The sequence below is a fragment of the Aptenodytes patagonicus genome, chromosome 6 (genome assembly GCF_965638725.1).
Source record: "Aptenodytes patagonicus chromosome 6, bAptPat1.pri.cur, whole genome shotgun sequence".
NCBI lineage: Eukaryota > Metazoa > Chordata > Aves > Sphenisciformes > Spheniscidae > Aptenodytes > Aptenodytes patagonicus.
The window spans coordinates 9,182,528-9,209,487 of record NC_134954.1 but is presented as its reverse complement, the minus strand read 5'-3'; the positions used below and the strand labels follow the sequence as shown (position 1 = coordinate 9,209,487).

General features: G+C 39.9%; 1 protein-coding gene across 18 annotated transcripts in view; it reads left to right on the top strand.

Moving 5' to 3' along the window:
• DLG1 (discs large MAGUK scaffold protein 1) overlaps positions 1-26,960 on the top strand; it is a 173,380-nt gene that overhangs the window by 35,047 nt on the left and 111,373 nt on the right. For 15 of the 18 annotated variants that reach the window (XM_076341028.1, XM_076341025.1, XM_076341033.1 and 12 more), the window contains one exon: positions 25,445-25,609. In XM_076341028.1, coding sequence (XP_076197143.1) covers positions 25,445-25,609 — 165 coding nt within the window. Of the gene's footprint in view, positions 1-15,422; positions 15,844-25,444; positions 25,610-26,960 lie in introns of those variants that run through there. The other 3 variants (XM_076341041.1, XM_076341037.1, XM_076341039.1) reach the window with 2 other exon arrangements.

Genomic DNA, 26,960 nt, shown 5'->3' with positions numbered 1-26,960 from the left:
ATTCAGAGAATAAAATGAGTTTTTGTGCATCAGTTCACCAGTGCACCACAATTTATAAACAGCATGTTGGAACAACTTTGGTAGCAGATTGTGACTATAATGAAGGAAATGAAAAACTTTCTGGCAGAATCAACTTGTATTTGCTCTGGTTTCGTCTTCAGTTCAGTTCTGATGCTTGGATATCATAGTGGATTTTTTAGTTTGTAGGCTGTGAAGTGTATTTCTGTAAAATGAAGACTTAGGAAAAAGGAGTGTAACTTACTACAGGCTCTTGTTTCACATGCTTATCTTTAAATGCTGCCGTTAGCAAGCGGAGAAACGCTTTTGAGTGGAAATGGAGAAATGCTGCCCTCTACTGTTTATAAAGTGTTTTTTCTCAGGTTAACAAAAGCAGGACAATGCGGGTATCTACGCTTTCGAGAACTTGGCAAGGCTTTCTCAGCCCTCCGAGATTTGAAATATGTAAGGAAGTCCTTTTGAAAGGTAGGGAAGATCACAAAATTGTAGTAGTAGCTTACAGGTTACAGAGCTAGAATTAAGTTGTTGGCTTGCTGATCGTGAAGCTGTAAAATCTTGCTTGATATTGGAATTTTCTTTTATTCCTATATTATTTTGGAAATTCCTTTATACAGTTAATATCCTTCCACATCCACTACAAAAAATATGCATGTGGTAATTTTTGTTAAAATTGGATTATCCCAGCCCTCAATAGCCTAGATAATGATTTCCTGTAATATGAGAACTGGCAACACTAAACCATTTTTGTTTTGGTGACCTCTGTTTTTTCTATGAAATGTTTCAAAGGGCTTTTGCAAACTTTGGCATGTACTGTTTGTATCTTTTTTGCTTCTTAATTTAAAGTTGTGTGTCCTCAGCAACCCAAGTACTATGAAAGTGTCTTCAACTCTGTATGATGACTTTCCTTATAACATCAAATAAAGATACTAGAAATGTGAAAACTTTCTGACCTGCCTTTTGTATTGTATGGCTTCTGTAGACACTACAGAGTACAAGTGCATTAAACCTTTTGTGATTTCCTTTCCCTTTTCCCTTTTTGTTGTTCCTGTTTGTCATTGTATTAGCATCTCTTTAATCAATACTCAGGATGCCCATTGGAAGCCTTGAGTTGATCTGAGTCTCTGATGTTCTGCCAGTAGTAGATGATGCAAATCGAATCCTTCAGAGTACAAATACTCTTTAAAAATGAAGCACTGTCAAATACCGTGAACCAAGAGTTAAGTGAGCGTTCAAGACACAAGCAAGGGTCTCTCCCATCTTGAACTTTCTACTCTCCAGCTGATTTGGTGTTGCTAAAGGGGCTGAATGTGCTGTTGCCCATAATGTATGCAGCAATAACTATGCCTTGGTTAACCCTTCTGCTTTTCTTTGTGCTGGACTATTCTCCAGAAACCACCGATATATCCCATCTCTCTCATGTGCAGCAACACTTTTCCTCCTCTTTACTGCTTCCTGTTGTTTTAGTTCAGTTGTACCTTGTGTTAGTTTTGGACAATGTGTAACAGCATTTGCAGAAATGATGTCTTAGCTGATTTGACAACAGATAGCTTGTACAGGTTTAAAATATGCTTCAAACAAAGTACTTTTATTTTTTTCCTAAGAGTTACTACTCTCGTAGCGCTGGTTTAGTTGACAGAAGTCCTTCTCACATCTTGGCTTTCATGCTTTTGCTCAAGTGCCAAGCATTAATAAGACCACTTTGACTAGAGTTGGAAATATAGTTTGAAAAGAAAATTATAGGACTCTACTGGACATGAATTTTCCGGGTTCAAAGTTGCTCTTGAAAGATTTTTTTTTTTTAATTTTAAAACCTCTTACCTGAAACAAGGATGTAGTACCTTTGAATTCCTTCATTGCCTCACACAGCCTCTTTTCAGTGGCCTAGGACTCTGTTTCTGAGTGTAACTGGTAATTCATCTTAAGAAAAACATTGTAAGTAAACGACAAGTGCCCATTTCAGTTGCTGTCCCACTCCAGCAGGCGGCATCTTAAAGATTTCCTGAGATAGTGATTACACTTGCATATTTTTATTAGACTGTGGTCTACATTTGATTTACTATTTTGTAGTTCCTTTTTTGAACATTTGACGTCCTTGGCAATGAATTCTACAGTAGTTTGTTCCGTTTGCTTTAAAACATCTGCTGGATAATTTAATTGTCTTCTGATGCCTGTGTTATCTTAAATAGTTAGTAATTACTTTTTATATGCCTTTTCTATGCCATTCATCTTTTTAAAGGTCTCATATCATGTTCCTGTGCTCAGCTGCTTGCTTTATAAGGTGAAGAGCTTTGTCAGTTTAATCTTCTCAAATGGAAGCCACTGAGTATCTTTATCCTTGCTGTTATTCTCTGTACTTCTTTGATTTTTTTTTTTTGCTACTTTTCTCAGATGAGATGATCAGAAATGTTTTCAATAGGCAAGATTTGTGAACACCTTAAAATTATACAGAGAAGTAATACTTTCTGGTTTTCTCCAAGTTTCTTTTTTGAAAATTGGAACTCTATTCTTCTGAGCTAATAGCTTTCCTCCACTTGGTGATTTAAAAACTACTCTATCCTTTTAGTTAAGGTACTATTTTCTAGGTGTTTTAAAAGCAACAGGGGAGAGCGGGAAGGGGGGAATGACCTACATTTGCTATAACATGCTGTCACATTCACTCAGGTATTTGGGTCCTAACTGAAGTAATTTCAAAGCTGAAGTAGGGCACTATTTTCTGTAGCAACTTGCTAAAACATACTAAGAAGAAATAGTTTTGAAGAGTTGTGCAATTAGTTTGCCAACAGCTGCTGGTGTTTCTTAAGGACTGGTGCTTGTGTTGCCCTAGATTCCTGCTGAAGTACTGTGGTTTAGAAACATGTTTTAATATGCAGAGGCTCTAGGGTCGATAAGTAGGATTGAGTCTAGGATCAATATGAACATGAGCCGGCAGTGTGCCCAGGCGGCCAAGAAGGCCAATGGCATCCTGGCCTGTATCAGAAATAGTGTGGCCAGTAGGAGTAGGGAAGTGATTGTGCCCCTGTACTCGGCCCTGGTGAGGCCGCACCTCGAATACTGTGTTCAGTTTTGGGCCCCTCACTACAAGAAGGACGTTGAGGTGCTGGAGCGTGTCCAGAGAAGGGCAACGAGGCTGGTGAGGGGTCTGGAGCACAAGTCTTATGAGGAGCGGCTGAGGGAACTGGGACTGTTCAGCCTGGAGAAAAGGAGGCTGAGGGGAGACCTCATCGCTCTCTACAACTACCTGAGAGGAGGTTGTAGCGAGGTGGGTGTTGGTCTTTTCTCCGAAGTAACAAGCGATAGGACGAGAGGAAATGGCCTCAAGTTGCGGCAGGGGAGGTTTAGATTGGATGTAAGGAAAAATTTCTTTACTGAAAGAGTGGTGAAACATTGGAACAGGCTGCCCAGGGAAGTGGTGGAGTCCCCATCCCTGGAGGTATTTAAAAGACGTGTAGATGAGGCGCTTAGGGACATGGTTTAGTGGGCCTGGTGGTGTTGGGTTGACGGTTGGACTCGATGATCTTAGAGGTCTTTTCCAACCTCAATGATTCTATGATTCTATGATTCTAATATTTTGAAGCAAACTTTCATAAACTGTGGATACAAATCTAAACCAAAGTTAAGTTCAATTTAGGCTGCTAATGTTGCAAATGTTTTAGTAAGCTTAAAAACCAGTTGTGAGTTAATAGTAAACAAATACTTGTTACCTGTTTCTGAAGATGCTTTCAGCAGGTTCAGACCTCATTGCCTGTCAAAGTACCTACTGTTATGTGTTTGCTATAGTAAGGGGTGTCTTTGTGCCTTCTCTCAAATGATGAAGTTTTGGAGGAGGGGAGAAGCAGGATTTGAAAGCATTAGTAAGTGAAATATAACCAAAGTAGACTGGAGTATGCTTGTGGTTAGGGTAATAATGAATTATGTAAAGCATCGTTTGAATTCTTGGCAAAGTTTGGCTTTAATTTGACAGTGATTTTTTTTTACTGTGGGAATAAGTGTTTTAATTTGTGTTAGCTAGCATTAAGATAATTCAACCTGCTTGTTGTGGTTTAATGAAGTGAAAGGAACTCAAGTTTGCTTTGTTGTGACCTGACTGCTTTCTTGATGGATCAGATTGTGATGCTGTGGGGAGAGAGCAAGATAAGTGCTCTTCTGCTTCCTAAGTAGTTTAAAGTGCCCGTACTCCTATGAAGAATACCTCTGCTGTTAAGTTAGTGTGAGACATGATTCTTATGTACTACCTGAAGTCACCTTTGGATATATACTCCCTCCCAGCTTCTTGTGTACCTCTTCGCTGGCAGAGTATGGGAAGCTGAAAAGTCCTTGACTTAGTATAAGCACTGCTTAGCAACAACTAAAACATCAGTGTGTTATCACATTATTCTCATGCTAAATCCAAAACACAGAGCTATACCAGCTACTAGGAAGAAAATTAACTCTATCCCAGCCAAAACCAGGACACTGCTATAAGAAAATGTAATTGGAGATTCCTTTGTGGAGCTCAGGTTCAGTTCAAGTAACAGTCTCCACACTTCTCACTTAAGCTGTTCTGTCATGGTGATTAAGTTGTAACTTGCATTTTCAGTTTTTAAAAGGCATTACACCACCCCCACCACAAACTCTTTTTTTTTTTTCTTTCCCCCCCAGCTTGTTGCTTGCTTACTTCTTCCTTATTTGCAAGCTCTGAGAGTGTTACTGCGCTGGCTACCATATTAATGAGCACTGCATAAGAGAACGAATCCGCTAACAGCAGAAATACTTGGAAAAATACTTTTTAAAAACTGGAGAGAATTGATACTCATATTTTAGCAGTGTTGGCTTTACCCTAAACTGCTTATAGCTTGCACTGTCTCTTACTCAGCCAGCTGTCCCCCATAACTATTAGATGCTTCTCGGTACAGCTGTTGTTCCCAGTACCAGTGCATGGGTTTGTTCTATCCTTGCTGCAGAACTTGGCACATCTCCTTGTTGAGCTTTGTGAACTGCCTTCTGACCCGATCCTCCAGGTCAGAGGTCTGTGTTAAGGTCCTGCAATTTCTTGTATTAGCCACTTTAGCTAGTGGAGTGTCACCCATCAGTTTCCTTGGAGTGTGCTGTGTGTCAACATGCCAGCAACTAGTGAAAATGTTGAGCAATATGGGCCCCAGTATCTGTCCTTGGGGTGCCCTGCTTGGTACAGCTGCTAGCCAGGTATCATGCTATCAGTCACTTTTTGAGCCTGGTGGTCCAGCAAACTTTAAACCCATGTAACGGTCTGTTTGTCCTGCCTGTGAGTCCTTAACTTCTAGATGAGAAAGCTTCAAGAGGCTCTGTCAGAAGCCTTTCAAAGCCTTGGTCTCTGCCTGTCTCTGTTCTGTGCCTTCTTGCAACTCTCCCCTTTACCTTCTAGTTTCCTAGAAAATGGCAGGAGGGTCAGTGGCCTGCAGGCAATAACAGTCTTCCTTATCTGTTCTCAGTTAATAACAGTGTAAATCACCAATATCCCTCCCATCTGGATTGAGATGGCAATCTTGGTCCTTTCCTGTAAGAGGATTTGCATTTTAAGATGGAGAAAATGATGGAGTTGCAATGAATTGAAACTGTAGGCTAGCAAATTCTTTTATCCATTGAAGTTTTATAGTAGAATTATGTATCTTTTCCCTTTTAGAGGAAGGAGTCATCTCTGTTTTTGAAATGTTCAAATCTATTAGAATGACAGAAGAAATACACTACGGGAATTTTCCTTTTAAGCATTGTACCAACTTTGTTGTATGAAAAAGTCTTTTTGAAAACAGTTGTTTCTTATAGAACGTAGCGACAGTCCTCTGTGTACTCAGAAATGTATGGCAGATACTTGAGCATCAACAGAACATTATTGCTGCCTAGATTCTGTCTTGCTCTCGGTAAACTGTGATTGAGACGTCATCTGTTTTCACTGTTTTTAAAGCAGCAGGACTGGAGGACTGACTTGTGTTTGTCTTTGGGAACAACCTTCTCACTGTCTGCAGTGGAGGAAAAAAACAGTTATTAGTATTGTGCAAGCACTTCATCTCCACTGGCTACGAGAGACTCGTAGCCTCTACTCTGTTGGTGCTACATCAAAGCAGTAGAGCAGAAACATGTCAAATTGCAGTCTTTTCTTGATGTTGTGTTAAGGAAGCATGAACGGCTACTGAAATGAATCTGGAGTAGTATGAGGCTTCACCAGATAAAAGGCATATATTATGAGTATATTTCCTCTCACTCATTTTCACTTGTTTTTTACCTGTGTGCATTATTTTTCCAGTGGAGGCTCAGATGCTGGATTAATACTTTGAGAGTTATGCAGCAGCAGGGCTACTTTTCTTGGCTACATTGCATGGACCATTTAAAAGGTATTCCAGTACTGAAAACTGCTGCTCCAAAAGGGGCTCTTTCAAAAAGATAGGATGGGATGACTCAGATTCTGAGCAATCCTTCAATAGTTGAAGGATCTTCACATGTTATCGATTCTGGAATAAACCTCGAAGACATCGTCTCTCTTTCCTCCCATCACCCCCCCAGTAGTTCCTGCATGACAGTCTGAATCAAACTAGCATTCTGTCTCAGCCCAATAGATGCTTAAGGAAAATGATGTTCTCCCACTGTGGGAGAGGACCAGGTTCGAGACCATCTAAGGCACCTGAAGGTGCACAAGTCCATGGGACCCGATGAGATCCATCCACAGGTCCTGAAGGAACTGATGGATGAAGTTGCTAAGCCACTATCCATCGTATTTGAGAAGTCGTGGCAGTCCGGTGAAGTTCCCACTGACTGGAACAGGGGAAACATGTTTTGGGTTCCCCCCCCCCCCCATTTTTAAAAAGGGAAAAAAGGAAGACCCGGGGGACTACAGGCCAGTCAGTCTCAGCTCTGTGCCGGGGAAGATCATGGAACAGATCCTCCTGGAAGCTACGCTAAGGCACATGGAGGACAGGGAGGTGATTCGAGACAGCCAGCATGGCTTCACCAAGGGCAAGTCCTGCCTAATCAACCTAGTGGCCTTCTCTGATGGAGTGACTACATCAGTGGGCACGGGAAGGGCTACAGATGTCGTCTGTCTGGACCTCTGTAAGGCCTTTGACATGGTCCCCCACAACATCCTGCTCTCTAAACTGGAGAGGTATGGATTTGATGGGTGGACTGTCCAGTGGGTGAAGAATTGGTTGGATGGTTGCATCCAGAGGGTAGTGGTCAACGGCTCAATGTCCAGATGGAGATTGGTGACGAGTGGCGTCCCGCAGGGGTCTGTATTGGGACCAGTACTATTTAATATCTTCATCAATGACATAGACAGTAGGATCGAGTGCACCCTCAGCAAATTTGCAGATGACACCAAGCTGAGTGGTGCAGTCGACACGCCGGAGGGACATGATGCCATCCAGAGGGACCTGGACAAGCTGGAGAAGTGGGCCTGTGTGAACCTCATGAGGTTTAACAAGGCCAAGTGCAAGGTCCTGCACCTGGGTCGGGGTGACCCCCAATATCAATCCAGGCTGGGGGATGAAGGGATTGAGAGCAGCCCTGCCGAGAAGGACTTGGGGGTACTGGTGGATGAAAAGCTGGACATGAGCCAGCAATGTGCACTCGCAGCCCAGAAGGCCAACCCTATCCTGGGCCGCATCAAAAGCAGCGTGGCCAGCAGGTGGAGGGAGGGGATTCTGCCCCTCTGCTCTGCTCTGGTGAGACCCCACCTGGAGTACTGCGTCCAGCTCTGGAGCCCTCAGCATAAGAAAGACACGGACCTGTTGGAGCGGGTCCAGAAGAGGGTCATGAAAATGATGAGGGGGATGGAACACCTCTCTTATGAAGACAGGCTGAGAGAGTTGGGGTTGTTCAGCCTGGAGAAGAGAAGGCTTTGGGGAGACCTTCTTGCAGCCTACCAGTACTTAAAGGGGGCTTATAAAAAAGATGGCGGCAGACTTTTTAGCAGGGCCTGTTGCGACAGGACAAGGGGGAATGGCTTTAAACTAAAGGGGGGTAGATTTAGACTAGATATAAGGAAGACATTTTTTTATGCTGAGGGTGGTGAAACACTGGCACAGGTTGCCCAGAGAGGTGGTGGATGCCCCATCCCTGGCAACATTCCAGGTCAGGTTGGACGGGGCTCTGAGCAACCTGACCTAGTTGAAGATGCCCCTGCCCACGGCGGGGGGTTTGGACTAGATGACCTTTAGAGGTCCCTTCCAACTCAAACTATTCTATGATTCTATATGCTTAGCCTAGTCAGCCTGGGTCCTACAGGGAACAATCCAGAGTGATAAATTAGATCCTTGCTCCAGCCTGGTCTTTACACTGGAGAGAGTGTAGTCCCAGCTAATCACAACCTGCTGGGTTCAATCTTTCCCACTGAGTATAGCCTTGAAAGTATTACCTCGCTTGGCTAATAATCTGTATCACTTGAGTTTAGAGTCTATCCACTTCAAATACAAACTGGGTGGAAGCTTCATTGAGGGTGTGGGGAAGGGATGAGACAAGGGTGTAAAGCTTTTGGGTCTTTCAGAAGGTCTGTTACTTACTGGGCTTTTATAGTTTATCAGTTTTATCTTTGGGATTCAGCATCTGTTGTTCACTAGAAATCTTTTTGAGTGTTGGATGGAACTATCTAGGGCTAAATACGTATACTTTTTTCCTCTGTGGACAGATGGGAGCAACACATCAAAGGCAACTTTAGAATGATCACATACTTTTATTCTAAGAGTGATTTTGGCAATGTTTTTTGAATGCAAAGATCTTACAGTTCTTAATTTTAAAGGACTTTTCAGGTCAGACTGGTACTGGGTTTGGCTGGGATGGAGTTAATTTTCTTCACAGTAGCCCATATGGTGCTGTGTTTTAGACTGTGACAAAAAGTTGATTAACACACCAATGTTTTAGCTATTGCTGAATAGCGCTCACACAGTGTCAAGGCCTCCTTTGTTTCTCACTCTACTGCCCTAGCAAGTAGGCTGGGGGTGGGCAAGAGGTTGTGAGTGGACACAGCTGCAGCATCTGACCCAAACTGAACGAAAAGACACTCCATATTTTTTAACATCATGCTCAGCAATAAAGCTGGGGGGAAGTCTTTCCAAAGTAGCTGTTGCTCAGGTTGGCCATGGGTCTGCTGGTGGGAGGGGAGGTGGTTTGTGATTTGGCTTGCATCACTTGTATGTGTAGTTGTTTCCTCTCCCCAGCCCCCTTCACTTACTTATCTCGACCTATGAGGTTTCTCCCCTCGCTTTTGCCTTTCTGATTCTCTTCCTCATCCCTCTGGGGGGGGTGTGGGTGAGTGAGTGACTGGGTGGGCGCTTACCTGCTATCCAGGGTCAACCTACCACAGACTGTTTCTAGACATGTTAAATGTGTTTGAAGTGGTGTAGTACTTTTTGATTTTAGGGATTTTCTACTTGAGTTGTATTCTAATCACAGTACAGTCTATTCAGAATATAGTCACCCTTCTCTTTTTTCCCTCACAGAGATGTTACCAATAGAATGAAATTAATTTTCTGCAGTGAATTTAACAGAGGAGATTAGGTAGGCTTCAGTCTATCTGCTGCATTTACATCCTCTTTATTGGATCAAACTTGAAGTCTTGCAAAAGGAAGCATTTATTTTCAGTCCTTTCCTAGTCTGTTTTGAAGATGTTCTCCCGATTTTGGTGGTTTCCAGCTAGGAAAAAATAACATTGGATTTTGGATTTCATAGTAGTCATAGTAGCCAATTCTGTAACCTCTCTCATTCTCAGGAACTTCTTGTGTGGAAACTAAAGATGTAAAGGCATGCTCCAGTACTGCTAAAATACTTTCAAAACATTGGAAGAAGGGGAAGAGATTCCACTCTGGGCCTTTTTAATTCCAAAACATGAAATGGCCTCATACCTGCCTTACAAAGCATGACTTCCTATAACTTTTTTCAAGGTGTGCTAGCATTTTAATATAAGCTACTATATAGCATTCTGCTATACTTCCTCCCCCCTTTGATATTCTTAATCTCTTTCTCTTTATATAAATTCTGCCTGTTGTTGCTTAGGCAGCCCTACCCTTCCCTGCTCCCCCTTCCTTTGGTGGGGATTTTTTTATATTTATTCCCTTGCCTGCTACCTACTTCCAAGAAACTTGCAAATGATTGATATCCTCAGAGACCTCTATCCCTGCAGTCAGTCTGGCTGAAATTAATCTATAGTGTTAGAATTACTAAGAGGCAGGGGCTGACAGATGAATGATATGATTAAATATCTTTAAAATCACACTTGAATACATAGAACCTCTGTCCAGTGGTAATTGTCAGGAAGGTCTGGTTTTTGTGAAGTTTTGCTTCTGAACGCTCTTCAGTCTGTCATTATTTTGCAGCTTGTATTTGAAGCCTGATTATTTTTGCATATAGAGGACATGGTAACAGACCATGAACCCAGAACCTCTGGATTCTTTCTCTGGTATGGCATTATATTTTCCTCCTCTCTTTTGGACTGAAGAGAACTCCAAAAACAAGTTTATAAAAATGCCCATAATGGTGGTCACTCAGTTGGGAAGGAAAGTATTCTTGTCTGGTTTTTTGGCTTGACTTATCAAGGCTTATGAAGGACCTCATCAGAGTGATGTCCCAGATCTGTCTTATACTTAACAATTTAAGACTTGGAATAAACTGGGAGAAAAATCACAAACACCCACTGAAAAGTTTCTATTCATAGGACCTGTTCTGGGCTTAAATGCCATTGTGGGGCAAGTTTTAAAAAACGCAACTATTAATCAAATTTCTCTTTCCAAAGTAACATTTCACCTTCCCTCTGAAGTTAATGGGGCTGCGGTATTCTTCAAGATTTTGGAAACTTAAGACACAGACAGCTGTATTTAGAATATGCTAATTGTCCCAGAAAATATTTTTCTGTTGTTGATGTCAAAACAATAGAAAGGATTCTCTCAATAGAAAGGATTCTCTCAATTTTTGAGAGTTCGGTGATGATTATTTTCAGCACATATGGGTCAGATTGAGTGGGCACTGCAAACTTTGTGTATGAGAGTATTAAGTTTCTTAAGGACAGACGCACATCAGTGTTCTGAACTGGTGGCTGCCGGTTTAACTCCTGCAAACATGTTTACCTGCCAAGCTCACAAAAAGGTGTTTCTAAGGTATGGATACCTGCTGAAGATACCCTTTTAGAAGGGGAATTTTCAGCTTATAGTGTTTTCAGTAAATAAACCTGTTCGCCTGAAGTACTGCGCAAATGATTTTTCTGGCAATTTAGGAGCATGCAGGAACAAGCAGTACATTTTTTGGCTGCTTTCTCAAAATTGGCTTGGATGGTCATCTGATACTTCAGGGAGCAAGAACTGCAAAGCCAGAGAGCTTCATGGGTGCTGATGGATGCAGTTTGCACCAGACATCAGTTGTTATGAAACTAGTGTTCAAATTTCATTTACCTTATAGAAAATGCTTATAAAATTACTACTCCTTGAGTAAGGAATCATTACAGCCATTACGGTAGAGCTCTCTGTTGGTATGAGGTAATCTTAAACCAGCATCCAAGCTTCTTTACAGAGACTAATTTTGGAATTCTGTGTATTCTTTCAAGACCATACAGACTAAGATTATGCAGAGTAGAGGTTAAAATAAGTTTATTAGATTTAAATAGTTCTGATGCTGAAAAGCATCTTTTTCGTTTTTCTTTTTTTGATTGGATTGTATTAAGTATCCTGGAAGTATCCAGTTCAGGCTTCTGGGGAAGAGGGACCTAAACCAAGTCCCACCAGCTTGACAGGTGCCTGCAGTGATACTTAAAGGACACGTTCTGTCTGAAGGAATATGAAGGTTAGTAGAGCCTTTTCCCTTTCGGTTTGGCAGTCTGAACAGTTGGTACATTTGTCAAGTTAGATCTTCACTTACTCCTTTCATTAAAAGCTCCATGTCTTACTGCTTATGAGATGGCTCTTTCCTAACCTGTGTTGTATTGAGGATATGGGTGGAACACATGGATCAATGAAACGGGTACTATGTGTGTTCAATCAAGAATAGTTGGCAAGTGCTGAACAGAAGCATTAAGTTTCTGAAAGCGTTGTAGTGTGGTTTTTTGATGCTGCATAACTCTATCCGATATTCGTACTGCTCGGGGAGACTTGGAAGGAGGAGCTTTCTTATTTTATGATAATAACAAAATTAGTCTTGCTCACTAATTAAAGATCTTAAATGATGTTGATATTTTTATTGTGCACGTGGAAGCCATGCATAAAGACGGATTATTGCCAAGTGAACATTCAAACAAAAGTTGAAATAAAGGCAATTCATTTTATGTGTTTTCATAAGGATGAAACCAGTCACTTTTACTGGTAACACTTTTGAGTAAACATGAATATTTTTTTTAAAGTTCTGAATTGGTTTCTTTAGATTTGTTCTATTTAAAACTGTCATTCTTAACATTTGTACAATGTCAGGTGGAAGCATCCTGTGCAAGAAGAAAATTTAGGTTTTGGTTTTTCTGTATTCAGTGAATGCTGATGTGTTCTTGACTATCTATATGGCAGCATCGGATGAAGTCCTGGCGCTCTATCTTGTAATCTCCCAGTTTAAAAATTGTTGCTTTGTATAATCAGCATGGAAACGGTGGGTTCTGACTGTAGGAGCTCAAGCTTGTATGTGATAACACAATAATAATACAGACTGATACATTGGGAGGGAGTACTGATAGATAGTTAAGGACTTAAGGCCATATTCTTCTTATCAACGGCTTAGTCATTGTGTTAATAAATTGGGTTTTTTTGGGTTTTGAAATGTTAATCCAACCTTCAATTTGAATCAGAGCAATGGTTAAATAAGTGGGGATATGTCTCTTTTAGAGCTCAAAAGTAGATTTCCAAACATTCTCCGTTCCATGTTTCTCTATATGATAACATACTATATGTTCATATTTCAGAAAGCTTTATGTTCACAACTGTGTATTTAAAAGGCCTTTGAGTACAAATAATGGTTTTGAACAAGTGAAACCTTCATTACAGTTAAACCTCTGGATTTAGTCAGCAAAATACGTAAGAATATAATTTTACAAGCTTAAATATAGTATCTTCAAGCTTGTGGGTAGCAAGATGTGTAACAAGTTCCATCTTTGTATAAAGATCAAGACAATTTTGCAGTGTAACCGATTTATTTGTTTACAGCTGCAAATCTATGGCTCAAAGATTCGGGTGTTTTATGTAGTCTTCATCAACAGTGTAGATGTAATTGCCTGAAGTTACTCAAGCTTTCTTTTCTTTATTGTACCTTACTGATGGAATCCTTTGTAGATGTGTAGACTGTATCTTCCTCTTATTGATTCTTCTATGCCCATGGCACATTAGAGCATGTATTTTCTGCATTGCAAAAAGCTATTTCTGCAACATTCAAGAACTGCTTTTGGCTCTTTGACTTTATTTATTGTCATGAAATTGCCATGCATTTGACTGTGTATTATTTTAGTGAGAAATTATATTATTACAATGTGATTAGAGGTATGGAAGTAAGATGGATTGTTGATCTGTGGTGCGTAGAAAAGGTTGTTTTGTGGGATAGGAACATTCTTGTGTCTGGCAAGAGACAGTACTCTGTGACTGTTTTCCTTCCCCTTGTGCATTTTTTTTCCTTTTTCATGTGTGGTGCTTGAGTATGTGTTCAGTTGTGCTCTGCCCTATTTCTTCAGACAAGAGACTGTGTACTGTGACCTCCAGCCAGCTGAAGGAAAATAAAGGGGTTTTTAGATTCTTCCAGCATTCTGTTATACTTAGGGCTACCCTTGGATTTGAATGTTCTTGCAAGAAAAACTTAAGTGAACTTAGCTAAACAAAGAAGGTGTATTCTTTTTGTTGTTGTTTTTTATAGTCTTTGTTTCTTTTTCTATGATGATTAAGCAGAGTGTTAGAGATTTTTCTTTGGTCCTGCCCCTATTGCTGTACTTGCATGCAGAAGGTGACCTACTGTGGGAAGTGCTGTCTAAGGCTATTTGGTGAAAAATTGTAGGTCATGGCACATGGTGGAAAGAAAACTATGCTTATTAATATGGAAATGCTGTCATCTGTAGTCCTTGGATATTCTACCAAGAAAGAGGTCCTCATGCAAATGAAGTTTATTTTGAGGTTTACTGTGGGCTGTTACACATTTTTTTCTCCAGACATCTTGCCTTAGTTTTGGTTTCATCAATCTGCACATTTATATAAAGATGACTGTCTCAGTATAATTCATGAAGTTACTCGTTTCTGAGCTGTAAGCGTGGATGCCAATTTTACACTACATAAAACTTTCTACATCAAGGGGTGTTTATCAGGTAAACCAAACGAAGTAAAAGGGAGATGACAGAAGGCTGCTACAGGTGTAAACTTAGGTGAACAGTCATGTCCTAAAGAGGGGGGATCTAACAAGACTTAAATGCTTTTTTACAATACTGTTCAGTACAGTTAAAAATAGAAGTGATGGCTAACATTATTTCATTGAAGCTTTTTGCAAAGGTTTGTTAGCTAATGGTACAAGAGCAGAGAAATTGCAGAGGATGTGTTTTTGATCAAATTCTGTAATGCAATTTGTTAAAATATATAAATACATTAAAATCCTGCAGGGACCCCTGTACTTTTGAAAAACTTTGAATCCTTATAGGGCTTGATTTAAAAAAAAAAACAAACAAAAAATACCCCAAACAAACCATTTGAAAAAGAATTTTGTGTCTTGGACTTGTTAGCACACAACAAAGAACAAAAATCTTAAGGAGACCGTGACCTTATTTACTTCTGTTCTAAGATAAAAAGCTTTTTTCTTCAAACTGTTTTGTTTAAGTGTTCACATGTACAGTTGCTTGAAATGCTTTACCGAGAGCTCCTCATAACCAAATTGATGCATAGTCCAGATTATTCATGATTTCCTAGAGATAAGTGGGGAAAAAATAGCAGCTATCTGATTTCATTGTGTGTTGAAGTTGGAGAATATTCATGTATTTCTATGTCTGTTTCTTTATTGCTTTTGGTAGACCATTAGGAGTTTTACTCAGCAGTTAAAGAACATTTTTTTTAACGTGTCAAATAACCTTGAATTTTCAATGTTCGAAAATGGGGATTAAATATCCCATAGCCATTCATTTTGTGGTCTGCTGACACTTCCTTGAAAAAGCTAGTGTAAACTGCAGATCAGCAAATTCCCCGCTGTTAAGCTTACCACTTCCCTGGTTTTATAATTATGCACAGCTGATTTTAAAATGGGTTTTCACATGCTCATTGGTGCAGTGCGAAAGCACCTTGCAGGAAGTGTTGGGTTTCTCTCTATCGAGCTGTGTAATGAGTCCCTTGCTGCAACATCTTGCCCCTCCCCTAAGCAACCAGCATACACTGAGCATAGTGGCTCTGCTAGAGTCGCTTCTGTTTTCATGGAGGAGATAGCAGACCTTGCACTGCAGCAGGTGGAGCTGCCTCCGTGGATCTAACCCTGGGTTCTGGCCGAGAGGATCCGAGTATTACTTTGGGCTGCGAGACAGCTGTCGCTTCAGGCTGATGCTAACGTGATTAAATATAAAGCTGACTCGAAAATTTGAAAAATGGACACAGGATCTTTTCCTTGCTTTTTTTTAAAAGGTCTGGTTTCTAACGTGAAGCAAAATTTTTCCTGAAGGATTCAACCTATTTATATAAAGGCTTATTTTTGAACACTATGGACCTAGACTAAATGTCAAAGACAGGCAGCAAGCAGCGCTTACAGAGGCATTTTTCTGGAATCTCAGTCACGGATCGATTGAAGTGCACAGGGTCTGAAAAAATGTCTCCTAGCATAAAAAACTTGGACTGTTTTTCTCCGATGCTATGCCACTGTAAAGTAGCATGTACCAACAACACAATATCTTTAATGTTTGGATGTAAGGTGGGTCTATAAAAGGACTTTCCTGGAAATATAAGCTGCATTTAGTGAATGATTGCCATTATGTTGAATGTAACTGTACCTTAAATTTCTGATTAAATAGTGTGTATTTTGTTCCACGCCTTACTTGATTATCGGAGCTCTTGGTGATTGTGACAGAAGTAATGAATTACCATGCCTACTGTTTAAAGATCCCTTTGAACAACACTAAATTTACTGAATGCTGCATGTAAAATGTCGTCATTCTCCATTAATCATCATTAATCATCATGTAGTCAGTTTATTGCACTTGGCTTTAATTTTCTTCAGCTGTAGAGAATTAGATACACAGGAGACTTGCACTGAGATGCAGGGCTGGAAATGCCTCCTGACATCATGTTGATGGAAGCGACGGTTAGTGGCGGGTTTGGGTTTAACAGTGCCCTCGGGCATTTAGTCATTTTAGGACTACATCAACTGTTTAGGTTTCGGAGTAATAAAACATCTAATTAGGTAATCCTCAGAATAGACACACACTGAATATATTCTGTTTACAAAAATGCTTTTTTCAGTGAAAGTAACGCACAGTGTGAAGGATATGATGAGAACACTGGAAAGCCCTTAAAATTAAAGGGATATGCGTGTGAAGTTACTTTTGAGACAAAAATTCAGAAATCTTTCTCTCCAAAACTTATTTTGCATATTCAGTGTTTCCAAGTCAGTGTTCATTATTTTTACCAGAAAATAATTGAACTAGATTTTATTTTATAAATTGGGAACAGTGGTGTGTGTGTGTGTACGCACGTATACATACACATATGCATGTGTGGTGCATTTTTAGATAGAGATATCACAAAATGTTGATGTTGAATAAGTGTCACCTAGGTTGGGAGGGTGGAGTCTAAATTTTTATGTCTCTTTTGATAGTGTGAATGATTTATTATGAAACTTGAATGCTTTATTTCCAGGAGGGAAGAATTTGCCTTGTTTTGATTCTACTTACCTTTCACGTGTCCAAAGCATTTTTCAGTTGAAAATATGTATATATTTATTGATGCAATTTGGAAACTCTTTGCTATAAAATTAAGATGTCTTTCTTTTTGTGGAACTGCACATCCCTCTCTTATTTATAAAATATTCTCCTATTTAAATAATAAACTTGGGAAGAAAGCCATAGAATGAAAATACTATCTTGATTTTAATCTTGCCAGTCGAACTGCAGAGGAGAGATGCTGTTCACTTTAAGACCAAACTAAAAATATCCAGCAAACATCCAGGATCCACTTTAGGCATGTTTTGTCGGATCTGAGCGATGGCGGCATTTTCTGCTGTACCCCCGCGTCGGCGGCCCTTTTTTGTCTGTCCGAACGCATTAGTGACTTCTTACCTTGCTCTCAGTCAGCGCACCCCGGCCCCCGGGCGCAGCCTGCCCGGTGGAGGTGGCGGGGTGGAGGCGGCAGCCTCCTCGGCGCCGCCCTGCGGGGCGAGCAGCCCGCCGGCGGGTTCCGCTGGGCGGAGCGCGGAGCGGAGCGGCGCGGGGCCCGCCCGCCGGAGGGCGCGCTGTCCGCGGCGGGCCGGCCCGGGGTGAGGGGCGGTGACCGGCCCGCTGGCAGCGCCCCCGGGCGCCGGCTGGAGGGAGCGCCGCCGGCGGCGGCGCCTGGCTCGCAGGCAGAGCGGCCAGGCGCGGGAGGAGGGGGGTAAAGCACCTCGTACGAAACACTGTCGGCAGAATGCTTGGTCTTTATTACCGTTGTTCGGCTGTACGCTAATAAGAAGCGTATCTTGCAGACCGCTGGTTTCTTGAGCGCAATTCATTTAGCAGTGTTGCGTTCTAAAATATCTTGGACTGCTTATGCACTTTATGGCTTTAATTATCTTCAAATAAACGTGTATTGCTGTTAATACAGACTGGGTACTCTACATTATCTACATCCCAAATGAACTGAAGGGTTTAGGTTTAAATAGTTGTGACCTGCTGGTAGTGCAGAGAGATTTTTGTGCTAGGCACTTCTCGTTTTTTCAGGAAAAGTTGAAGGGGTGTATTGCACTAAAAATAAAATACCCTTGTCTACTGAGAAGATAGCCTTTGAATACTGAAAGAGTCAATATTTAAATGACAATGTGCAACAGTAATACAGGATAACCTGTTCAGTCTTTTACATAAAGAAACAATTCATCTCACACAAGTAATTCTATGAAATATAGTGTTTTCCATTTTCCTGTACTGTTTTTTGACAACATATGAAAAGAACGTTCACAATCTGACTGCTCCTTCTTTGGTCTCTTTTCCTTGGCATTCTGGAACAGGTGGACTTTTTCATTACAAATATTTCTGATGTTTTTGTAAATGTGTATATATATCTTAAATTGTTGTATGGTTTCTGGATATCCATGACATGAAGCATTACGTAAATACTTACATTTAACACTAGCTGTGCATTTTGACATATGATGGAACACTGTGACCTAAATAAACATGTTATATGCAGTTTTATTCAAGATACAGTGTCAAACTGAAATTGTCCAAGGGGGTGAAATGCCTTATGTTTCTGTCTTAGCTCTAATTATTAAAAGAGAAGTTAGTGCTTTTATGTGAGAATGATGCAGCTAGTTACTCAAAGTACTGAACTTGTGTTTAAAAAAACAAACCCAAAGATCAAAAAACCAGTTCTAATATTTCAAGTTACTCATTTTATCGTATGTTGAGGCCTAAATTGAAAATAATACTGAGCGGCCTATTCCATGATCAGTGAAGAAGTTCTGAAAATACACAAACGTGTATCCTCTTTTCTTACATTACTGAAGTTTCTTTTGTTAGCCACAGGCTTTCAACTTTTCAGTGTGTGTTGCTGTTCACCTGCAAAGAGACTTTCTTTGGCTTTCATAATCTGCCTGGTTTTTACAAATGAGAAGTTTTCAAGTTAACTTCAGTTCTGCAGTAGTGGAGCATGCCTTTTGTTTTGTGTCCTTTTCTTTTCCTCCATAAGGAAGGCGCTATTATTTTCCTAAGCACTAGTTTCTGGTTTAGCACTTCCACTAGACTACAGGGAAGACTTGTACAAAATGCATTAGCATCTTAGTATACTATTCATTTTGGATTAGTTTTGTTGTAGCAAGATTATGCAGAATTTGGGTGTATTGTTGTTTTTGTTGTTAGAGTTGTTGGAGCTTACTTTCTGCTGAATGGTATCCGGAAGTCAGAGTTGTGAAGGTTGGTTTTTGGGGAGACGTGAGGAGAAGTGTAGGTATTTAGATATTTCTACTCATCTGCTTTTGACATATTGCGTGTCCTTTTATGCAGGAGTGGAGATGTTGAATGTCAAGCAGTGTTTCCCAACAGCTTCAGTTGCTGGAATGATCTTTTGAAGGGTCCTTTCAGGTTTAGTTTAACTTCTGAAGTGGAGCAGTGCCTGAACAAGGACGAGTATTTAAACTTGGGGAGTCAGGTGCAAATGGTCTAAAGCCACTTTGTTTTATCATGCTGCCTGTTCATACTGCATCAGAGAGGGTCTGACCTTGTGAGCTTCTATATATTTAGCGAATTCAAATGACTAGATTTACTTATTAAAGTCCTCACTCTTAACCTCTTTCAAAACATGTGTTGGACTTGTACACTGAAAATTAAAACTTACCCGGGGACAGACTGTGTAAGTCAGGCTGCATGTTTTCCTGGCTTTTGTTTATAATTTTTGTTGTTTGAAGGGTGCAGTAACTTCAGAGTCGTATTGCTGTGTGGGTGGGGAGGGTTAAAATCCGGAGGAGAAGGGAAGTGAGTATAAGAAAGAAGGTCAACTTACGAACTTTTTAATTGTGTTTTAAGCACCCTTTCACTCTTACATTAAAACTGTTTTAGCACTGATTTTTTGTGTGTGTGCAGGGAAGATGCACTACTGTGCTTTCAAAGTTGTTTTCACATAAGAAAGTGGATTGATGTGTACATCTAATATGAATTGGATTTTGATACACATCCCGTTTTGAAGAGAACTGTAGTTACTCCTGCCTTGCATTTTGTCATTAAATTATCTGGTAGTTAAGGCTGTTCTTGCATAATTTAATTTTCTGTCCATGAACATGGCATTCTGTATGGCTTAAATCTCTGGAATAACAGCGTTGCATGCTGTTGTGCATATAGGTTAGCAGTTTAAGGCATGGGATTGCTTAAGTGTTTTTTAATTTCCTTTCATTTCTGTTTCAGTAAGATTTCTCATTAGAGGATCTTTAAAAAAATATAAAACCACAACTTAATTATCTCTAGGGGGTAGATTATGTATGAATCTGTATGAAATATCTTCTTTTTAAAATATAGGTATGAGCTTAGGCAGATTGAAGTGAACCTTTTTTAGAATGAGTTTCCTAAAGTTTTTCTGTTCTTTTTCTGGGAACAGGCGATCTGTATTCTGAAAAATGGTGCTGTAAAATGTCCACAAAATCCTTGTTTGACCTGCACATTGTTGCAGATACTTTGTTCATCCTTATTTTTGCCTAACTCTGCTAGGCCTGGGAATTGAAGCAGGGAGGCTGTGGGCCTGAACAATTAACACAATGGATGATTTCACTGCAGTGAATTTGGACCATCTTCTTGTCTCATGTAAACTAGCACTGTTTTTTTATAATAAATGGATTTTTCAGTAGTTTACACCAGTAAATAATTTACTCCATAGTGTTTGGTGACAGTTCAACAATAATTGAAGGTGTAATCTAGCCTGAAGAAATTTTGTTAACTATGTGGCATCAAAAGAGAAATGTTTTTAATTTTGACATACCTCTATCCCTACAACTGAATCCTTTGGGGCAGTAGCTCTGTCAGAAGTATGTGTTAAACGTTTAGCACTTGGATGCTTTGGACTTTAAATTATGATTATAAATTATACGGCAGTCCATAAAACTTCTTAAAAATAGTTAAATTGCTTGGCTACTACCTAGTTTAGTGCTGGGAAACTTCTGAGATGTGCAGCTGAAGCAGTCTGCAAGTTCAGAGCTGCTTTGCCACACCTGCTTTTTTTTGTTTCCTTTGATCTGTCTTGCCCATTGCTTGGCTGGCCCTTCTAAGCTAGGGTCTCCTTGGAGCCTGGATTTGGTTGCAGGATTGGATTCTCTTGGTTGTAAGCAGAGAAATGGTCTTCTGCTACCCACTATGAGGTGGGCTGGTCCTGCGCTCTACCTGCTTTTCTCCCTGTTATGCCAGCACTGCTGCGTGTCTCATCTTGTTGTGAGCCACTTTAGGGAATTACAGAAAATTTAATATTGCTGGAAGAGGGAACAAACATTCTGCTGGATTAGCTTGCTCACCATCTGAAGTCAGATGTGTAGTAGCAGCAAGGGGCAGGGAGATGTAGTTGTACAGCTCGACCAAGAGGGATTGGATGGCTCCTGGTCTTTGGACAGTAGCTGCCCTTTGAGTGAGCTAGGCTGTATTGTGAAACGGTATCTTTAGACTCCTGTGGAGGGTGACTTGCATGGGATTTCGTTTCATATGTAGCAGCAGAATTAACTTGGCATGACTAAAACAGCTGACCGAATTAATGTTCAAGGGGTGGCAGCTCCTGGGAGAGGAAAGAAATGGACAATTTTGAATGGCGGCTGTTTGACCATGACAGATCACTTGAATGCGCTACTTCAGTCAAGAGGCATAGTACTTCAGAAGTGATGCTCTGTAGTAAAGTAGTACAAAACACTTCCACTTCTATGGAGAATTAGCTGTTATAAGATACAGTAATTTCCTTGAAGCACTTTGTTCAAAAGTAATTTCTGCAAAGGGCAAAGATAGTGTGGTACCTTTCAGAATAAGTAGTGTTGTGGATGTTATGTTTTCATGCACTTTGTGTCCTTGTCTTCTATTTGCACTTTGAAACATCATCCTGTAAGTATTTCAGTTAGTGTATTTTAAACATGAAATCGGCTTTTGTTAGTAGTTTCAAGCTGGAAAATATTTTGCAAATAATAAAGTCAATCTTGAATATTGTGTCAAAAACCAATTAGCACTTCACATTTAAGATGTTTCTTCAAGAAGCTTATAGCCCTTGTCAGTGCCTCGTATGAGAGCGAATCCTTTACCAGAACACTTTTTCATTTTTAATCTAAATTATAATGACATACTGATCTATTAAAACTTCACACGCACTATGTTATTGTAAGCACTAATCATTGTGTAATGTAAACATATGTTTCTTAGTGAAATCTAGAGCCTGTTTACACTCAGACATGTCCAAATACTTGTTTCTAATAAACGTGTCTGGTTTCAGGAGAAAAATCAAGGTAATGCTGTGCTTTGCCTAAAGGTATTGACTGTTCTGCAAAGGAAGTTAATTTTGATTGACCTGTGACTATTTTATTAATTTTTTTTTAATAAAACTGGAATGATCCGCTTCTAGCTTTCCACAAGTCTTGTCTGAGAAGAACTGGGAACTTAATCCACTCTCAGGTCCCGTTTTCCTGTATTTCATAGTCAAATCGAAACTTGAGATCTGGCAGGGACATTTTGGATCACAAGTCCAGCCAAATATTGCCTTCACCAGCAGAGCAGGCTCCTGTAATCGAGCAGAATTCCTACTTTCTCTGATGTTGCAAGACATTTTCTGTGCTTCTTGCAGCTCTGATGTTTATTTTCTCTAATTTCCATTGTGATCTTCTTTATGGTCTGATAATGTTCACTTGTATTTTTGACCAACACTGATCTCGAAATGATAATTCTTCTCTGTTTCTGATGTTTAACGTGGCTGCTCTAGAGAGTTAATGTCAACTCATTTCAGGGTTTTGTTTTGATAAGTTAAAAACAAGTCCATCTCAGAAAATAGATGAATGGCAAGAGTCTGAAGCTGAGCAATCTAGCATCTCACTGCTGCAGGGAAAGGAAAGAAAAAGAACTTCTATATTCTGCTAGTAGTGAGCTATTAAGTTGGCTTGGTCATCTCATGAAACCTCTCTGCTAAAGATTTGAAAAACTAGGGCTTTTTGAGTAACCATTGCAATCTTTCACAACTATCAGCATTCACCATCTCTCCTTTGCCATCCAGCTAAGGAGAAGGTATGGAAGTGTTTTGAGGTCAGCTGTTGTAATAACAGAAGTCTTAATGCTCTTGCTTTCCTCTTTGGAACTTTTTCTTCTACCTTGTGCTTCTCTGCTAATCATTGTTATTTTTAGAGAAAATATACTTGTATTGCTTCTACTTTATAGTTTCTAATACTTCAAAAGCATAATTTCTTTCATAGTAGAACTTGATCTCGTATGGTCTCAACAATGAAGGGTTGAATTGATTAGGGTGGATAAAGATTTTTTTTTTTTAAATTTTATTTTTTAAGTACAAAAATAAATCAGGGTTATAACTTCAAAGATCTCCGACATCTCATCAGTGACGGGCTAAAAGAAACTGCATCTTTAGTGTCTGCCTGTATGTGTGTGGTTGGGTGTGGGTTTGTTGCTGTTGTTTTGGGGTTTGGAGGCAGGGGTGGGGGTCTGCTGTAGGGCAGGCTGTGACTGGGTAAAGTGCAAGGGGTGATGGAAATGTAAAGTCGCAAGCTGTTCCTTCTAAGTTAGTAAGGGAACTTAGCTTGTCTCCCAAGGAATCTTAGTGTTGGCAGAACAATGTGGCAGGGAAGAGAAGAGCAAACAAATCCTTCCTCTTTCAGCACAAGTCAGTTATGTGACTTGAGCTGCCCCATTTGACCACTCTTTACTGGGCAAAACTCTGCAATATGGCTTTACGATGAGTCTACAGAAGACAGTAGGCTGATGTATAGCTCCCTTCCAAAAGAGAGGGATCCCATCCTGATTTCCTCCCTCCTTTTGCACAGTCTCTGGTGTTCCTTGAGTCCCTGCATGAATTGGGGTCAGCAATCCAGTACAAGTCTAACCCCGCAAAGGAGGAGGAGGAAAAAGTTGGCAATTTTCTGCTGATTTGAGAGCCAGAACCAAAGAAAGGAAGGGATATGGTGCCTTCCCTGGGGTTTGGGAGACAGGGAAGAGTAAGAGATTCCTGTTGTTAGGAGTTTAGCTGTCCTATTTGACCATGCTTAGAGATTGTTTTTTGCTGGATAGACAAAAAATTATGTCTTCCTATCTAAGACAGGCACCCGGGGGTGGGTGGGCAGGACACGAATGGGTTAAACGTTACAGGAGTTGGTAACGGATGAGTCACTTCAAGCAGTTTCTTTGTAGTTTGTCCTGTAGACTTTATAACTTTGTAATATTGCAGGACTCTTCTGTGAAGGGCAGGGATCTTTGTGGTAGCCTGAAATCGTAGTTTCATGTAACTGTTAACAGGGTTAGTTATCAAACACTGTTTATCGGGTACTGCCTTGGTGTAGTGTTCACGTGCTTATAGACAAGTGGTTACTTGCAGTGATCTACTGGATTACGATGTACAAATGACTTACCAAGGTGACGACTATTTTTGACTTAAATTGTAGTATGTAAATCTTAGAATTCTGTTTAAAAAAACCTCAAGGAAATACCTTCTATCCTAAATAAACTTTCTTAATAATAGGAATAGCTTTTTCCAAGTTTAAAACCATTACATGTTTACAAGGTTTTTCTGTTCCTTTATTGACATGACATGCTTTCCCTGTAAACTAGTAACAACTATATACTCCAGAGTATAGTAGTAGTGTCTGAAAGTGACTGTGGTTATAAAATGTTGGGGTGCATCTTGTGGACACAGTAAACCCTGCTGGAAAAGTTACATGATTTCAGCTTTCAGCTTTAGCTTTAACTAGCAATAAAATGCATGGGCTACCTGAAGTGCCTCAGAATTGGCTGAGACTACAAAGGTGAAACTGGGGTGAAGCTTGTATTTAAGTATGTTTGTAATGCAAGCCCATGTTAGCTCTGGAGTTTGGAGGTGCTGGATGAGCAGTTAACTCTGCAGTCCAGAGAACAGGTGAATATTATGTATGCTCCTGATTTCATTAATACCTTTTAGTACAGATCTGCACAGTCTGACTAGAACGCATCCCTGGTGGCTAAGTAATAGGTTCTGGTTTTTGAAATTGAATGCAAATTAATAAGGCTGAGATTGAGTGATGTCTTGTGTTTCTGTTTGAAGACTTGCTTGTTGGGGAAACTTAATGGGTCTAGTAGCAAAACCACATTTTATTGTTTCATAATGAAGTTAGCAGTAGTGAATTGCTATATTGATACCCCAGTATAAAAGCTGAAACTCTTTAGCAGACAAAAAATGCTTTTGGCAGATGTGCTAAATTAGAAGTATAGAGAAAAGCTTTTGAGGCTGATAGTTTTTAAAGGCAGGACACGGTGATAAATCCAGTTGGTACTGAGAGTTTCTGCTATTAGTAAATAATGTAGTGTTAAAGTATTTGTAAGGAAAAAAACTAGTAAAGGGAAAAGTGCTTTGGAAAAGGGTTTGGGGACATGTTACTGTATGCAAATAGGCAAAAGAAAATTAGGTAGCTATATAGTAGTTCTAGGTGAGACTGAAAAGGCTGGAACCTTTTTAGACAGGATCAGTGTTTAAACTGAAAATACTAATTAAAACTTTTATTTCTAGATTTTATTGCCTTGAAGTCAGCAGTGTCAGAAAATAACTATTTCTGTCTGACCTAGGTTTTCTGGGGAATCTTTTCACATTTCTGTGGTGGACTGATCTTTTTGTATAATTGTTTTCTTCAGAAATACCGCTATCAGGATGAAGATACACCTCCACAGGAGCACAGCTCTCCACACATTACCAATGAGGTGACAGGTCCAGAGCTGGTTCACGTATCGGAGAAAAATCTATCACAAATTGAGAATGTCCATGGATTTGTTTCCCATTCTCATATTTCACCAGTAAAGGTAGGCATTTTTACAGTTATTATGAGAGTGAACTCTTTTGATATACTCTCCAGGGATATAATTTGAGGGGGTGGGGGGGAAATGCATGCGATATACCTGCTTCTGTTTTTTTAATGGAACTGCTCATTTGTAAAATTCACTTTGTAGACGTTAAGGCATTTACGTGGTTCCACACATTCTGACCGAAAGTGCATGATAGTAAAATGCTCAGATAACAAATGTAGGTAACTTAAGGTCTCGGGTATAGTTGTGATGGGCCCTGTGGTTACTGCTGTCAGTTACGTTTTGGGTTTTCTACCAGGATCCTGTAGAATCAATTCAGAGTTTGTTTCTAGTAAATATTTTAATCGAGGACCTATGTGGAAAACATAATAAGCCAAGTGTAATATATGTCTCTGGAGTTTTTCAGCATACAGCACCATTATTCTCAGGACGGTTCCAGTAACTTCAAGATAGATTTAAAAAGTAAGAGGACAAACTGAGTGTGAGGTTTCGGGGGGTTGGAGGCTGTAGCAGGCAGTTTTATTTGCTGGGTTAGTAGGGAGATGTAGCTTAATCATTTTCTGAATGGCATAATATTTTAGCGTGCCAGACTAAATGCTGTTTTCTATAACACTTCTGAGTCTTTATGGCTTGTTTTGAGGAAAAAATCAGAGAAGTCATTTGATAGTGATGAGTATTTGTGCTTTAGAATGATGAGGTGGGTTTACATTGTGGTAGGCCTACAGTCTGGTATTTTTAGCATGAATTGTTAGTGTGTGGTAGTATCCTTTGGCTGAAATTGGCAGTGTACTGTAACGAGCGCTGCTATATTTTAAGAAAAAAGTTGTTTTGAACTTGGTTCTATTTCCAGAATTCTTTTTATTATAAAGAAAAATCTTGTTGAACGTATCAGCTCTTTATAATTTTGTAGGGATTCTGCAGAGGAACAAACTGTGGGCGGGTGTGTTTAGTAATTGTGTTCCAGCTTTTCTAAGATTTTAAAAATGTATATGTTGGTATTGAACACAGTTATGTATTTTTACTTATAACTCCATAAGGAACTCTGTGTTTCCGTAATCTTCAGGAGCTAGACGAGCTGAATTCTTTAAGCCCTAATGAATAACCTTTTTCAAGTGGGCTATATTAACCTCTGAAGAGCCTTGTAAGAAAGCTAATATGACAAACCTTTCATTTTGAGAATGGCTAGGACCTCAATCTTCTGTTGCTTATGAAGGTAGACACACAGTAACACACTTCCACATGTCTAATTCCCTGAATTCATTGATATTCAGAAAGTAATACATCCCATTTTGTGTGCAACCATTAGAAATAATAAAAAAAAAATCCTCTGTCTCTGGGAACTTAAGGT